The 17,093-nt window shown below is 36.1% G+C and overlaps 1 protein-coding gene across 7 annotated transcripts; it reads right to left on the bottom strand.

Annotated features, from left to right (window-relative positions):
* Positions 1–334: 334 nt before the first annotated feature.
* Positions 335–14,900, bottom strand: LOC129727155 (cytoplasmic protein NCK1). 7 transcript variants are annotated; one of them, XR_008728489.1, is made up of 8 exons: positions 14,485–14,900; positions 12,689–12,899; positions 12,470–12,632; positions 12,075–12,398; positions 11,651–11,987; positions 11,263–11,587; positions 10,142–10,406; positions 335–10,069 (listed from the first exon to the last, which is right to left on the bottom strand). XR_008728489.1 is itself a non-coding variant. In XM_055684670.1 (8 exons), exons 4-8 carry the CDS (start codon positions 12,489–12,491, stop codon positions 10,197–10,199), a joined length of 1,218 nt encoding a protein of 405 aa, XP_055540645.1. In that variant the 5' UTR covers positions 12,492–12,632; positions 12,689–12,899; positions 14,485–14,737; positions 14,793–14,892; the 3' UTR covers positions 335–10,196. The 7 variants fall into 7 exon arrangements, 5 of the variants coding, with proteins under 5 accessions (XP_055540645.1, XP_055540646.1, XP_055540642.1 ...); XR_008728490.1 differs by having other exon boundaries at positions 335–3,229; XM_055684670.1 differs by having other exon boundaries at positions 335–10,406; positions 14,485–14,737; positions 14,793–14,892.
* Between the last annotated feature and the right edge of the window lie 2,193 nt (positions 14,901–17,093).

Raw genomic sequence — 17,093 nt, 5'->3', positions numbered from 1 at the left:
ATAGAACATCACTCTTGAGTCTGAGAGTTATTTCCACCGGTGAAAAATATTCAGTTTACTAATTCAAATAAGTGTTCACAGTTTCATTAAAAAAAGGCGATATTTTTTTTACGTATTTCCAGATCATTTGGCATGTTACTGAAATTTCGAACAACTGAAAGTTACCTGACCCCGGGTCCCAAAACCCATAATTCCGCTACTGCTTATGACTATTCGTAATCAATACATTACACTAGAAATTTAGTCCAAACGAAAACAAGAAAAAGGCTCTACATGTTGTTTGGCGGATTTCGGAGTGTTCTAGTAGTGTATCAAAAGTACTGCATACTGCAAATCCAATAAAACGCATAAAAGCTATTCTTTTTATATTTTTTAATTCACAAATCGTTTTGTTCGTCATAGATCTATGTGTAATTTATTACTTGATTACAAGCTCTCGCGCACTATCTTTCTTGCTACGCTCCTCATTCAATGCGATTTTCCTCTAAGGTTTAGTTTTATTAAAATGCCACAAAAGAAGAAATATAATTTCTTGTTTTCGGTTCACACCCCTTCTAAAAAACTCTGAACATCCGATTCCTCTATCTTACATTACTGTTTCGAATTCGCAACCGAATACAAATCACATAGCGTCCTAGACACTCGACGAAACACTGCGTTACCGTTAACGTTCGTAAAGCAAGGAGTAACGTTGACGAAGGACATTAATTGAACCGGCACAGAGAACCTTTTGTTTGTATTCATTATCGCATTTAGTTGTTGCCGGCTCTTTCTGTCGGATTCACTCCCTCAATTTACGCTACGTCATGTTGACTGCTTAGTATGAGATGTTTTACTGTGATGACGCCATTTTTCGGATACAAAATATTATACTGCAGACAACTAAGCAATCAATCGATTAAGCGGCCGAGTATATTGGATGTGTATTCTTGCATGATAATAATCTTATGTGAGTTGTTTGTTCTAATTGATATTCTGCATAGTATTAGCTGCTTCTCCTGGTTTGATTTTTCATTACACTAATTACGATTTGGTATAGATTGGTTTAATTGTATCCTAAAATCCTCTGCTCATAGTATTGTGTTATTATAAGATTTGTAATTGTTTGTTCAATGATTTAAGTTTTACTTATTATCATTGTATTAAAAAAAAACGTAAAATTTTGATTAATTATCAATTGAACGTAAGCATTAAGAACAGCTGTAGACCATTTAAACGCATAAGTTATTATTTATCTTCCATGCTGTATGAACACCAGAAGACTTCAATAATAGAACCATGATTAAAGCAACATGGCATGGCTCTTCATTGCCTCTGCTAATAAGTAAAATTACTAAAAAGAGTAAAATAACTAAGTTCTGATATTTTACTCGTAAATTCAGTTAGCCCAACTTTTCTCAGAATTGAGTAAATTGAGTAAATGCACGTTTTCAAATATTTCGGAATAGTTTGAACAGTAATGAAAATTGCAAAAAATGTTTCCACTGCGCGCAATTGAAAGTGTGTTTCGATGTGTTTCCGATGTTAATTTATGTACTTGTGTACCACAGCAAAAAAACATGCAACCCTAGCGACTATACTTTAATCGAAGAGAAACGGTTATGCTTTACGTGTTTCACCATCAATTTCAATGGAACCGTTTGGTAAAATTGGTATTGTACGCATCACGAGCCGCGCAGACCTGTTATCAAAATCTGATTGTATGCTTTTCAAATAACCATTTTTCAAAACCTACGGATGCTAAACGTAGTGAACGGCTAATATAAGCTTCTTGGGCCCTGCAGGTGTTGCCATTTGGCATCACCTGACATCTAAACTTTGATTCCAGTTCAACAATTGTACTTCAAATTTTGAACGATGGAATTATTCAATACGGTTAGAGATAAGATCTGATAAGATGCTAAAATAAAATTGCCAATTGTGCATGTAGTTAAAAAGTAATAAATGTTCGAAGGTCATTTTTCGATATAACAAATTGCACCGTGGGAGCCCCATTGATATCTTTTTCGAAGCCGATCACCGACACGTCGTCGGAACTATCTCTTAGTATCATATAATGTTAAATGATATAGAATCGGGGAAAAGTCGTATGTATTCTAAGGGGAATTCTATGATGCAGCTTCAAAAGTCGTGATTTGAGCGGAAGTTTTTGACAGTTTGAGCAAACGTTGAACAAAAGAATGACTTTACAATAAATCGATAAAGCAAATATAAATGCTATAGTTAAAGCGGGAATGATGAAGATACATAACTTGACTCGAAAAAAAAAAACATGGAACAATAAATTATAGGTTTTGCATTTTATCACAAAAAAAGAACGATGGATTCGTATAAGGAGTTTAAGTTACGTAACTGTCAGGTACCAGTTTTTCAGACAACGATTTATTGTTCTTAAAACATTTTTACATTACCGTTATCGAATGCCGTTCGATAGCTACAACATTTGACACATTTTAAAATTTTGAGGGGAGTTCACAACTACCATCTTAAATTTAAAATAATTTTTAAAAAAGATAGCAATAAAGGTATGCATAAAAATAAACCAATTTGATTTATTTTCGCATCACAATTTATTGCCAACGTTTCAAGTAACGTCTTTTCTTTGTCATATACAATGCAACATGCACAGCAAGGCTATAGTGCTATAGTGTTAGCGAAGATAACGTTTATTACCAAAATGGATTGTATCAACTCTCTATTTTCATCACCACGACCAAGTGTCAATATGTCAACTTATTAGCAATACACACTTTTCTTAATGCATTTAATTTATCGATACCAGTACTCTTATCAAACTGATCTGAGCCAATACATTGCAAGAAGTCGATGGAGTAGGTAAATATATTCATCCTACACCGCATAAACATCGCTAGAGTAACATAGCGTGTGCGAAATCACAGTGCTGCCAGTCAACATCATCACTGTCAACTGATTGGAGCTGAAAGCAATTATCACAGCTTGTTCGTGATGAAACTGATATTCGTAGTTTTCAGTTTCAACTAAGAATCTATCACTGACAGTGAAAGTTTGCAATCCTAATCGATACATTGTCAACTGTTCAAAATATTTCATGCGCATAGTTGTCGGGATCCTAAGAAAATGTCGGCAAAGAGAATTGACTCTCAACCAACATTGTTGCAGTTATCGGTCTTGCAGTTAAACAGTGTTGCAGTTATCGAACGTCGACTGTATCTGAATTTTTTTTTCCACAAAACCGCGAGAGTGTAACCTGAAATTTGGTATTTGAAGATTAGCATTTGCTTTCGAAGTATGCTTTTCTATTATTTTCGACATTCCAAATCAATTATTGATTGTTTTCAGTAACCGAATTGTACATCCGCAATCTTGCAACAACCTAATCAATAGGCTTAGAATGCTACTGTTCAGCGCAGAAAATGAAGAAAGGTGGAGACAAATTTCCAGAACAGATTGAAACAAACCTTTTTTTGTACTAAATGAGCAAGATTGTTTTCTTATGTCGTTTTCGTTTTTGCGGTGTAGCTACCCCGCGGACTACACTTTGTCCTATCACTGTTTTTTTTTACATTTTCTGGACTATCCCGGACTACCCTTTTTCTTCAAAAAAAACCCTTTTTCTGTCCCGGACAGTCCGCGCAAGAAACAGAGTTCAGTTTTGAAGACACCAGCACATTCACACGTATGTGTCAAAATAAAAAAAATCACAGGAGGGTTGTGTGCAAAGCCACGACCGCAAGGTTGAAGTAGAATACTTTTACAAGAAAGATAACCCGGCTTGTTTGCGTGTCGGTATTTTTTCCTAGCAAATAAATGTTGACCGCTCATTGGCAGTATTGAAAATTCTGTGCAAATAAAGTTGAAGTACTACTCAATTTCAGTTTGCACATATAAATACGACCTCACTGAACAGGAAAAGAACAAACTCTTTGCGACACAAACAAGTTTCAACAGTCAGAGTACATGTACATGTGAATTCAAATTAAGATATATAACTTTTGGTTAAAGCTTAGAACGAGAAAATATTAAATCATCAATTCATTTGTTCGGTTGTCCTAAAAAGGACAGTTTGTTGTTGAATTTAAAATCGGATATGACGCTGATTGCATCTCTGTGTTACGCCGATAGCGGGAGTTATGGTGAACTTGCGTATGACGAAGGCATCGTATTACCTGTTTTATTAAATGGAAGAAAGAGGAATATTGCAAAATTTTGTAAACATTTGACTCAAACAATATTACCAAATCGTAGTCAGGCACTCTGACAACAAAGTTGAAGGCTGTTTTCACACTGAAAATCAGACACCCAGCAGAAGTTTTGATTGCCAAAATCCAGAATGCCGAACAGCCGTAAAGAAAGCTGTTTATTCACCTACGGCAAGTTTCTTGTCCCATCGCTCGCGTTCGCAGAGGCCTAACTGTCTTTGTGAATGCGGTATAACAGGGTAGTTTGTTATTCAAAGTCGGTTATGCTGATCGCAGCCTTTGCGCTGCCCCTACAGTGGGAGGTTTACTAAATAAAGTAAAAAAAAATCATACAACTACAACAGAATGATTGCATTCCGCACAGAATGTCTGCTTGTGTTGATGCCAGAAAATTATTAACCTTCAATTATTTGTTTATTTGCCTTGAAAAAGGCATTTTGCGGTTCAAAATCGGTTGCTGATCACAACTTTTGAGCTGCCCTAACAGTGGGGGAATTAAGATACACGGACAACATGCACTGTGGAAGCTATTTCACATTCAGTAAACGGGTGCGACAGATTTAAATTGCTAGAATCCAACACAGAATGTTTGCTTGCGTTGTCAAAAATTAATAACTTTCAATGACTTGTTTATTTGCCTTGAAAAAGGCATTTTGATTTTCCAAATTGAATTTCCTGATGGCAATCTTCATGCTGCCCCAAGGGCCCCCAACACGAAGGGAATAATGGCAGTCTGGCGACACACGCTGAGAAGAACCGCGCTGCTCCTGAGACGTGGTGACCAACCACAGGGCTAGCTGCTAAGGAAGGACGACTGCTGTTGCCGCTGTCTAGAACTATTATGAACGGCTTCGGCTGAAACAGGCTCTTATATAGGCCAAATAGCATGTTTTCAATTGCAAGGTATAGGATTCTGTCGACCGTGCTTGGGAAGCAATTATATAACGACCAATCAGAGGTCGAATTTTTCGTTTTGACAAGGCTTGGCTATTTTCAATAGTACAATAGTGTGAATGATAAAATTACAATTATCTTATTTTGGGAAGAATCTCAGAAGATTTTCCAATCTATTGCTGCAAGAACGAAGGAAATCCATCGGATACCAACCGATTTATTAGCATTTGAAATTGGACATATTTTTCACTTTTTTCGGTTTTAAATTTTCATTTCACATCCCTATGTAGCCGAACTTCCTGAGAGAAGTATTCTACTTCAAAAAATGTGTCAAAATCGGACAAAAGTGACAGCTACCTACATTAGTGTTTTTTTTTGTGTCACATACGTGAACAAAAATGTGTCGTACAATTACCGCAAACACGAATTTAATTCCAAAAGGAAAGCACATTTCCTCCTCGGATCAACTAATTTAATTTTCTAATTAGGTTAGGTAAGCGGGCATAACAAAATATATTTTTTTAATTTATCATTGTCACATACATTTCTACCAAATTGATTCTTATGATTCTTATGATGGTTGAATATAAATCTATTTATATAAAAGAGAAGTTTTGTATGTATGTATGTATGTATGTTCCAGCATAACTCTCGAAGGCCTGAACCGATTTCAACCAAACTTGGCATACGTGTTCTTTGTATAAAGGAAGTGGTCATAGAAATATTGGATAGGAGGAGGGGTCACCCTTAAAGAAGGAGGGGGTCAAAAGTAATAAATTTTCATACATAATTGAAACCTTTCATTGAAATTTGATGATTTTCGGGTTCTTGGTCATATTTGGAGGCCGGAAGTTGATGTCCAGAGACCGAAACATGATGTTCGATGCCATTTTCAATCCAAGATGGCGACTTCCGGTTTCTGGGAAGCCATTTAAAGCTGTGGAAAACACTCACAAACCCCCCAATGTTGCAATTTTCGGAGCAAAAATGACTCTTAAGAACCGGTTATCGTTATCTGACGATACTTTGAAACTTGGGTTGCCGACTTCCGTTTCTGGAAATCTGCGAATATTAATAATTGAATTATATGCTTGGCAATATGGGTATTTTCAGAATCGGAATGACGTCGTCATACGAAAATCGATCATATATTTCCAAATAATGGCCTTTTTTGAAACGTAGTGACGTCTGTTTGCAGCCGAAAATCGGCTTTCGTACAAATGTTTCTAGAGAAGTGTTTCAAAACATCCAACCTGCTTTGATCCGTTTTTGGAACGATTCCTTGACATATTTCTTGCATAATTTGAAACCGGAGAGTCCAATTTAGCGTTTTGGATAAAAAATATGTTTGGAAAAGTTGCTGAAGCTCAACTATTACCGAATAAAAATTTAGTTAAGAGCATCGATCAAATAAGGTAAGAGCTCCTACAATCCAGCTATTTATTTAAAAAAAAGTTTTGTATGTATGTATGTCCAGCATAACTCTCGAATGATTGTACCGATTTTAACCAAACTTGACATACGTGTTCTTTGTACAGAGAAAGTGGTCATATAAATAGTGTGAAGAAGGAGATGCAACCCCCAAAAGAGGAGAGGGTCTTAATTAATCAAAAAATCTATTTTCATGCATTATGGGAACTTTCTGAATGAATACGATAGTTTTTAGGCCTTTGGTCATATCTGGAGACCGGAAAACTGATTTCCAGAGACCGGAACATGATGTCGAAAAGAGAAAGGGGCAGCTATCAAAGAGGGAGGGGGTCTTAATTTATAAGAAAATCAGGTCTTTTAGTGCCCTATGGAAACTTTTTGAAAAGGTACGATAACTTCCATGGCCTCGGTCGGTCATGGCCAGAAGTTGATGTCTAGGGACCGGAATATGATTCCCGATGTTTATGGCGACTTTTGGTTGCTGGGAAGCTGTATACAACTGTAGAAAACGTTTACAAACCTCCAAACATTGGTATTTCCGGAACCAGGATGACCTTTAGAAAGCAGAACTAAAACTCCCATGACATTTTTTAAATTCAATATGGCGACTCCCGGTTTTAGAGTTTTATGAAAAACGAATATATGCTCTGCAATAGGTATATTTCCAATATCATGATGACGTCCAGAATCCAAATATTCATCTCCGGCGCAAATTTTTAAATCGTGCATGGCGGATTACATTTTCTGGAAAGGTTACTAGAATACAGAAGAAGGCTTGGACGTAATATTGAAACGTTGTTTAGAAATCAATTCCGCGATTTCTGCTTTCTGTCAAGCTGTGTAAAACTAAGTAGAATGGTTAACTAATGTCAATACACTAAAGCAACTTTTTACGCGGGGGATACATACCACGTAAAAAAACCGCGTAAATTCCGGTATTCATGTAAAATAAAACCGCGTAAATTCCGGAATCCGCATACAAAAACCAGCGTTAATTCTGCATTCCGAGTGAAAGGAAACCGAAATCCGCGCAAAAATAAATACCGCGTAAATTCCGGAATCCGCGTAAAAAACCGCGTAAATTCCGAAATCCGCGAAAAAAGCCGCGTAAAAAGCGACCTTTTTCTAGAAAGGGAACTATGTTCAGAAAATGACAACGGGCGTCCAACGCTACTTCAAATTCCTGAAGAAAAATATTCAAATAATTCCTGATATTAGGTTCATAAGTCAGAGCTGATTTCCCAAAACCGAAAATTGGTGTCCGAACGTTTGGTATAGCGAAGGTTTTTTTTTCTGCACTGGAAGTTATTCAAAACTTGAGAAAAATCTGGAGATAGTCCCCGTATCTCCAAATTGTTAATTGATTCATGAAGACTGATGTTCAACTATAAGGATGATATTGATATTGTTTACACAAAAAAAGTAAAACGAGAAGACATAGCAAGCAATAATTTTAACTATCAGAGATGAGCCTAGGCTATTGATTATGTAATTTGAGTGTAATTTGAGTTTATTGTAAGTTAATCGATACCGTCGAAGATGCTGATGAGGTAATCCATTTTCCAACGGAATTTTTGAACTCACTCGACCCAATTGGAATGCCTCCGCATCGATTGTGAATCAACGAAAAAGGTGGTATATAAGCAAGTTTATTACTAAAATAGAAATACTATTTGAAATGCTCGGGCTGGAAAAAATATATGGAAATATAGAAAATTATAAAAAAGCAGAAATTTTTACACGAGCAAGGCCGGGTACATTCAGCTAGTGATTTAATAAAATAATGTATTTAATTTGTATACATTATAAAAATGCACTTGCTCCAGGCGTTGTTAACAAAAAAGTGACGCATGAAGAAGAGAGATGGTAATTTACTTTGGCTAGAGAACATTTCAGAAAAAAACATACGTTAACCCTCTAGTGCCCACTGCCGCCTTTAGACGGTCTTCAGTTGAACCTCTAAAAAGCTTCAATAAGAACTTAAAAAACGTTTATAAAGCTGCATAGTGATTTTTTTGAAGTCCGTCTAAAAATAAATTTGGGTATGAAAATTGAAAATTTTTGAAGAGTGAACTGGGCTGGTTGTTTAGCGTTATTTAAACGGGGGATTTATAAAACGTCACTTATCCTTACATCGGAGTGGAAGAGGGTCTGAAATCTAGATTTTTCGCGTTACGTACCACGCCTAATGGCAGCTAGCGGTTTACATACGTCTAATCGTAACAACGTACTGTCAGCTGTTACGTCATTGACGTCAGTGTTCTACGTCCATTTGAAAAATTGCTTATGACAAATTGTATAATGCGTACACAAGACTAAACTATCGAAAGGTTGAACCACAAAAGGCTGACTGCACAAAAAGCTGCATTACATCATTCATAATAAAACCTTGTGGTAATGGCCCTTAATCGAGGTAAAAAATCTAAGCGGCCCAAAACCACTGCGGTGTCCGCCGGCAAATTCGAAAGAAATGGACGCTTGCAAGCAAGCTATTTTTGATCGATTCCAGGTTTACTCATCGCTAGGGACCATAGGGGATGACGAGTAAGGTCAGCAGGCACACCACGATCAATCGAGTCGGCCTAAGGGGCCACGAGTGTTGGAACTGTGCTAGTGCTAGTAAACTAGAATATCCGTTAACGCAGTCCTTATGCCTTACACCAAGAATCTTTTCGCGTATTTTTTCCATAAAAACGCGTAACCGAATCGAAAATAAATCATGTTTTTATGTTCCTATTTTTCGAATTTTCAGTTTTTCATATCGTAATAACCTTCTGTAATTTTTATAAATCGAAACAAAACAGTTCAAATACAATGCTCTTTACTTGAAAAAGAATAAGCAAAACTTTGAGAAGCATATATTGTATTTGTCTATAATGCAAACGAAGATATTCCTCAGAAGCACGTTAACCACTCTTTAAATTAATAAAATATCATGACAAAAGCACGATAACGAAAAATGAGGTTTAGATGCTGGCCGGAATGCAAGTTTTGCTCTATATCATTACTTTATTTTATTCATTTTTGTGACGCATCAGAACCATCGATGTACTAGATAGTATGTAATGTATTCTATTGGGTGGAAGTTTTTAGCTGTTCGTGTTTTTCATATGTGTATTTTTTATTTTGTTTTGTATAATAAAGTGAACAATGATTTATACGTTATAGAGACGAAACATATTGCGGTTCAATGCTGCTGTGTGTATGAATATGATTCATGTTTCTTGAAGGTGAATAATATATATGCATTTTGTCTTGATTTGTAGGCATGAATACACACATTATATTTATTTAAGACATGTCTTTTCCGCTTCTAAAAAAGCATTCGAATATTTTTTTCATCCTCCTTCGTGGCCTGTGACTTAGCTGTGATTCTGCTCATCGAGTATATTTTCGCTTTGTTTATACATCTGGGTCAAATGTGACCTAACGGTATAACCGTTAAGAGATATTAAACCATTTGAATCATTAAAGTCTTGTTAAATAAATAGTAATAATAGTTATAAATACACGCGACATATTCACATTCCCACTGGTTGCCCAATGTATTTTGCCACTTTATCCTAAAGTCGTAATGCATGTAGATTTCGTTTGCTGTTTTGGATTTTGTCATAAATAGAAAAATGCGTGCTTACCTGGCAACCAACAAAATCGGAATAGCAAACATAGATATTGAGAGATACGGTGGTCTTAGGTTCCATTCGCCTTAGGTAAAGGCCGTACCAAGTACAGTTTTTCGCCCTGTTTGTTGGTGTAAATAGGTGCTCTTTGGTAGTGGTCTACTAGCTGATCTAGTGTATGAAATTTCCGCTGTCCAATACAATACATGTTGCCTTCGACGTGTACACGAAAATGTTTGTTTCGCCCGGGTGCTTTCAATGATACCGAATAATCGCCCATCTGAAAATTATAGATTTATTAAAACAGAAAATTTGAATTGTATACTATTTATCAATATTGTTAGATTGGCATTTGGAAAAAATGCCGGTCAACTGAACGAAATCTATGCGAAATATTAAGCTACGAAAAGGAAAGAGAAGAAAAAATCCTAGAATTTATAAAACTAGTAGGGTTAGAAGGAAAAATATAGTTTTGTAACTCAATCGAAGCGAATGACCAACACATGTTGAAAGCCTCGTTAAAGTAATGAATAATTAAATGAATAAATAAATAAATAAATGCCGGTCAACTTTACTTGGGCTCATGGTCGTTTTAAATCGGTTTCACATACATTTAATTAGCAATAAACTGTTGTTTATGAATTATCGATACATGAGATCAAGGGATAGAGAACAACCTTTTATTACTTTCGAATATAACGAAACGATTAGCAAAAAACAATCATCTGTGTTTTATATTTCATCCATAATCTGATCGATATGTGTTTAGTACATCATACAATTCTATCAAAGTTTGGAATTACGTATGCTGATTTGACCATATATATTAGGGGCCATCCACATACCACGTGGACAGATTTTAAACGATTTCGACACCCCCCCCCCCTTGACAACTGCTCATATTATTTTTTTTTGTATGGACCGTGGACATTACCCATACCCCCCCCCCCCCCATGCTGTCAAAGTGTTATGTGGATAGCCTCTTATATATATTTATATATATTTTATACTTTTTTCAATTCGGTGTTATTAGCAAAAATGTGCAATTTTAAACGTCACAATACCTCATAAAGAAATGAATATTACAAATACTTTATAAAGAAATAAATAGAAAGATACAACAATAAATTACTTACATTCGTCTCACTATCGCGAATCAAATAATCGCCATCATGACCATGAGTATTCAGCACAGTATCACACTGACTCCGCGTAATAGCACCATAATACCAACTTTTCCCGGTAAGTGGCGGTCGGTCCAGTTGCTGAGAGTTGTTATTGTTACTGTTGGCAGAGCTTGAATTGTTATTATTGGTTTGTTGGTCATTAGGCCGTCGATCTAATGAATCCGGTCCGCTTCCGTTATTACTACGGTAGGGTTGTGCCAGGTATTCAGACAGCTCTTGAAGGTAGTTCCGGGGTACTAATCCAATCTGGCCATTGTTATTACGAGCTTTGTACCTTGTAAATGTAAAATAAATATCAAATATTTGAGTGCAATATCAACATACTCTTTTTACTTACCATTCGGGATCTGTGGCTGGTCTATCGAGAATTTCCAACCTATCTCCTTTTTCGAATGAGAGCTCAGTATCATTATTGGAGTTAAATGAATACAATGCTACCACGATGTCAAGTACATTTTCCGCCATGGCATACGTGTGCACTGTATCGTCCTCAGTTTCTTCTGTAGTATAATTACTTGGAAACCATCCGGTTGCAGAACCACTTTGTCCACGCCACCAACCATCATTAGATTTCTCTAGAATCAATATTCGAGTGCCCTTAATTAACGACAGCTCATCTTGCTGTTGTGCCTGGTAGTTGTATTTAACTATGGCAGTTCCAATAGGAGTAGAAGCTGGAAAATTTCCATAAATATTTAAAATATAAAAACAGTAATTAGGAAATGTATAGCGTAATATCATGCCATTGAAATATTCCTTACCTATCGCTTCTGAAGGATCTGGTGGCAATCTCCGGCTCATCGTTGGACTATCAACTTGGCGAGATGGCGAACAATTTGGGAGCGTTTTGCTGCCGGAAGAACCCTTTTTTACCTTTTTCTTAAAGCTATCGAACAGGGATACTGATTTCTTCTCTTTTTTTACATAGTTACTCGGTACATAACCAGATTGATTATGCGAATTTTGAACACGCCACCAGTGTTTACTGTCGTCTAACAGTAAATATCTTTCATTTTTCCTAAGGTCTAGTTCTTGAGCACCTTGCGCGGCGTAATCATACTTGGCTACAACGTAGCATACATCATCTAGAACATTAAATCAAACAAAATATAAAAAAATATCAAACTGGAAACGAGAGTGGTTTTTTAAATTTAACCTTGTTTAATGTTTCCTGCCATCGATGATATCCGTTATTGCAGCACCCAAGTATTTTTCTGTCAATAGCTGCGTTTTATTCACTTCAAACTTAGAACTAATGACTATGATGGCTCGATGTGCGTGTGATGAATCGTCGAGTTACAAAATATACTAATATTTCGCTAGAATGTAAGATCGATTTAGTTATTTCAGAAGTATATTTTCACTGAAAGAGTACCACAATTTCTGATCCCTGCAGCCGCCAGCGGCAGAGAGTATATTCAGATACAAAAAAATGAGCTGTCAGGCAATACGAATCACGGGAACAATAGTATATTTAAATCAGATGTTCTTCTCTATATTATCGTGATTGTTCTGAACATGCTTCATTGCTAGTTGGTGCTAGTATTTCTTCAAGAAAATATTATACTTCGACGACCCGTGTATATCTGGAAAAGAACATTTAGGGTAGTATCAAACAATTTCAAATCATATCCGATTAATCATTTCCGATTAATTCCACAATTAGGCGTTGCCACTGTTCAATCCCAGACTAGTCACGCTGTCAGCTCCGAGATAAAACATTCTTTAAAGTCACTGGCCAATAACTTGTTCAAAGACATGAACTATAACAGTTAGCAGTAGCTTGACTGTTTCTAATTGAGTTATTGTTCTAGTGAGCCATTGAATATCAGCTTCGTGTTTTGCAATAAGCTTAGAAAAGCAAAGCAGTATTCGACATACTAGTTTTGATGAGCGATATTCAGTGCAATGTTTTTGATTTCTGGCAACTACATTTTTATCAGTGTTGTAAAAGGCTCTAATGTTTTTCCCATTACAGTGATAAGTTTTGCTGTTCTAAACTTTACATTGACCATTCGGGTTAAATAAACAAAAATTAGCGAACAGCAGTAACGATCTTTTAAATCGTCCTGCATAATTTATCTTAGACAGAAAAATTTCTTTCAGGCTCTCGCAGTTTCGTCATTACCCAACTGATATTTTTCTTTTAGTATAAAATTAACTATCATTAACTCCATCAACTGTTTCAGTTAGTTTGTACGTTTTTTGTATTTTATGTTGGCTATCTTTTAATCATGTTTCATTTTTTATTACTTTGATAGTAAAATATTGTCCCAGTCCAATAGGTTAGCTATTTGAACTACAGTAAAGGCAAGCAAAACAACTTCTTAACCAACAAAAAAAATCATAACGGCTAAAAGAAAAAATATTACAAACGTTCCCCTGTTAAATATAATTCAAATAATATGTCTGTACTTATATTTGCACATAAAGTTGAAATTTCGCTTAAACACGATTTTCCCTAAGAACAAGCACATACAAGGGTGTAAGTGCCAAACAGGACAAACACTTTACGCCCAGCTTGCGAAAAATAAGCAAGCACGGAAACACTATTAGGAAAAATATAATTAAAGAATCACAAACACACGATGTTAATAATACAATCATTCAGACATAATGCACCATTGGTGGCAGAATTGCTGTCATCTAGCTATCGCTTAAATATGGTAAATTCAAATGGTGTCCACATACTGAAAAACTTGAAAAAAAAACCTTGTGTTGGTAGAATTCACAACTAACTGTTATGGATAATTGAACTATAACAGACCCTAATTTTGAAGCAATTTTAGTATGTTTTAATAATTTTTGTTAGTTCATAAAATTGATTTCCTCTTCAATATTTACACTAAATTTTTTGATGTAACATTCAACAATATTTGTGTTTTTGTAACATCAACTTAATAATGAATAATGTAATTTAACATTCATTATTTTGTGTTGCATAAAATTATTTGTACGTAATAATCGTTCAAAGATGCATAAATCTAGCTTAAAGTTTTCACTCAAAATATCTGTTGTTATTGAATGTGAATACCTACTGTATTATCTATGCCAAACTTGCCAAAATAGATACTAATATATATTCTACAGCAAATTTTTACTTCAATTTCTAGGCATATGCAAAAACAATTTGTTTTACTGACGTCATGAAAAAAACAAAAACAAACTTACGTGAGGTTCACATTATTAGTATTAAATGGACTTCGATAAAATACGCTGGCAAGCGAGATTTATGCTTTGTTTCCGTGGCGTTCCCAGTATGCTCAAAATCAACGATCCGCACTCTCTACAAACAGCTTTTCAGCACACACTTATGCACAGTGTGCACCGCCCCGTCTACTCTAAATGCAAAAGTATTGAACCTTCCCTAATTTGCTCACTCCGGAGATGGCCGCAAGAAAAATCCACTTTTTTATACCAGAATCTATAAACTTTCAGTATTTGGCAACAGTTTTCATCGGCTACACATTCAATATTACCATTTACTTGCCAATTGCCTCGATTTTCCACTTAATTATACATTAAATTTGCATTTTTCAGCAGCTTAAAACACTGACCGCAATCAAACGGAAAAACTCTTCATATTTCACATCTCTGTTTCACTCATTGTGGCGATGACGGGAAATAATTGTGTTAGTGTGCGTGAGGTGTTTGATCCAAGATTTTACATAAAGGTGGCGCTTTGTCGAGTTCGTTTTCGCCGCGATGCTACTGCAATGGAGTATATATAGGTACGGCAGATGGTTGGAATCTCAGGTTTAAAAGACTTTTGTTTGTCAACATTGATGACGGAGAACTCTGATAATATTGTGGGAAAAACAACATTCGGTAGGTTTTTCAAAGAAGTTTACACTTACACTTACGAATACCATTAAAAATGGCCTTCGCTTGTTTTTGGAGATCTACGTCACGAGACGAAAGCTCGTGTTGTTCGTCTTTTGACGTTGACTAACGTCTATATCGAAGTTAGGCACCGAAATTTGAAAATCTAGTAATTCAACCAGAGAAAACCAGGGAAAAGTGGTCAGGTTTTGAGCACTTATTTTTCAGTCATATATAATCAGGTTTTCGAGGTTTTGGCATCAATCGATCAGAAATTCTTTTACGGTTAAATTTATGTAACAAAAACAAACAATTGTTTGAGATACACTATTGAAAAATTGGTAATTAATATTGATTGTCTAAATCATACCGCGCAGCCAATCATTACCTCTCTTCCCAAGCACAGCCGACACTAACGGATTCAATCGATCTGACTTTGTTGTTATTGTCGTTGTCACTTTCTGTTTCCGATGCTTATTTTCGTTCCTTGTAATTTCATTATCTACTTAGCCCCTCCTTCTTTCTAACTAACTGACGAAGCCTTGGTTTAAAAGGTACCGTTCGAACATTTCACCCCATCAGTTCAGACACCACCACCGATGGCAGTAGGCGAAGTGAATCAGCAGTGGGCAACAGTGGCAGTGGTAGTGGTTAGCTGCAGTTCTTACCTCTTTCAGTTCGGCTTCCCTTCGATCTGAGTAGGACCCCACCAGCGGTAATCCGATTCAGATATCGCTGGGTGAATACAACCCGAAACTGAAAGAGACTCGCATCGCCAGGTGGTTTGAGATGCCACCATCATCCAGCGTATGTATATATAGGGTGTGTGCACATAACGTGTGTAAATATGTGTAGCGTGTGTCCCTAATATATGATGTGTGTGGCTTGCTATATAGCGTGTGTATGTGTTTATGGCGTGTATGCATGTCTGTAGCGCGTGTGTTAAAGGGGTTAAAGTCCCTTCAAAAGAAATCAATCAATCAAACCCCATCAGTTTCATTACTAAACCGTACCGGTTACATACGAACGCTAGGTGTTAGCAGCTGAAAGGAGGAAAGACAAAATAGTACCGGTCAGCTCGTGCCGGTTTCACCCGTAATGCTGGTGACTGTTAGTAGTACATGGCTACTGCAAAATACTAAAATGTCTGGAATTCTGGACGGACTAACCAGTAAACAAGAATAATCGGCAACTGGTACCTTTTGGTGCCTCGAAGTTTTGTAATAGAAGCGTTGCAATTCCCTCTACTATTTGTTTTAATGAAATATAAGAATACGGTAGTCAACGTCTTGCGGTCGTGTCTTGAATACCGCCCTCCTACTATTTTAAGAACTAACTAATACAGACAAATGTCTTCTTCCTTTCATATACTTCATTGATGCATCTTCTTTGCTTTGAAACATATCCCCAGTTGAACATTATTTTCGTCTGCCTTACGCAAAATCCAGTGCAACCAGAAAAACTCATTTATTGGATATTTTTATTTTTACTAAACAAAAGACACAACAATGAAATTAGATTACAAACAACATATAAAACAATACAACAAAACTTCGTCTATATTATTTATATCATCATACTTTTTTCTTTTTTCTTGTTTTTCACACTTCTCCGTACTTTAATCGAAACAGAATAAATTTTTTGATGATGAGATTTTTATAGAGAGCACAATGAAAAATATTCTGCAAAACACTTAACTCCTGTAGCAAAATCAAGGGAAAAATTGTTTGTTAATGAAGAGAAGCTTGATTTCACGTTACCACTAACAACTAAATAAACAACATAATAATAAAAAGAAATACCGCAGACAGACGTCCAAGCTGAGTTCCAAACTTGTGTAAAGTTTTTTGTAGTAGCAATTCGTAACCAGATAGCGCTACCGGTGACGCCAGCCTCGTACACCAGCGAAAAAAATGTATTGTAGCGATAAGGTCACCAGGCGGCACTAGTGTACAAGC

This window comes from Wyeomyia smithii, chromosome 3 (assembly GCF_029784165.1).
Source record: "Wyeomyia smithii strain HCP4-BCI-WySm-NY-G18 chromosome 3, ASM2978416v1, whole genome shotgun sequence".
Lineage (NCBI taxonomy): Eukaryota > Metazoa > Arthropoda > Insecta > Diptera > Culicidae > Wyeomyia > Wyeomyia smithii.
This window is presented reverse-complemented; position numbering and strand designations above follow the sequence as displayed.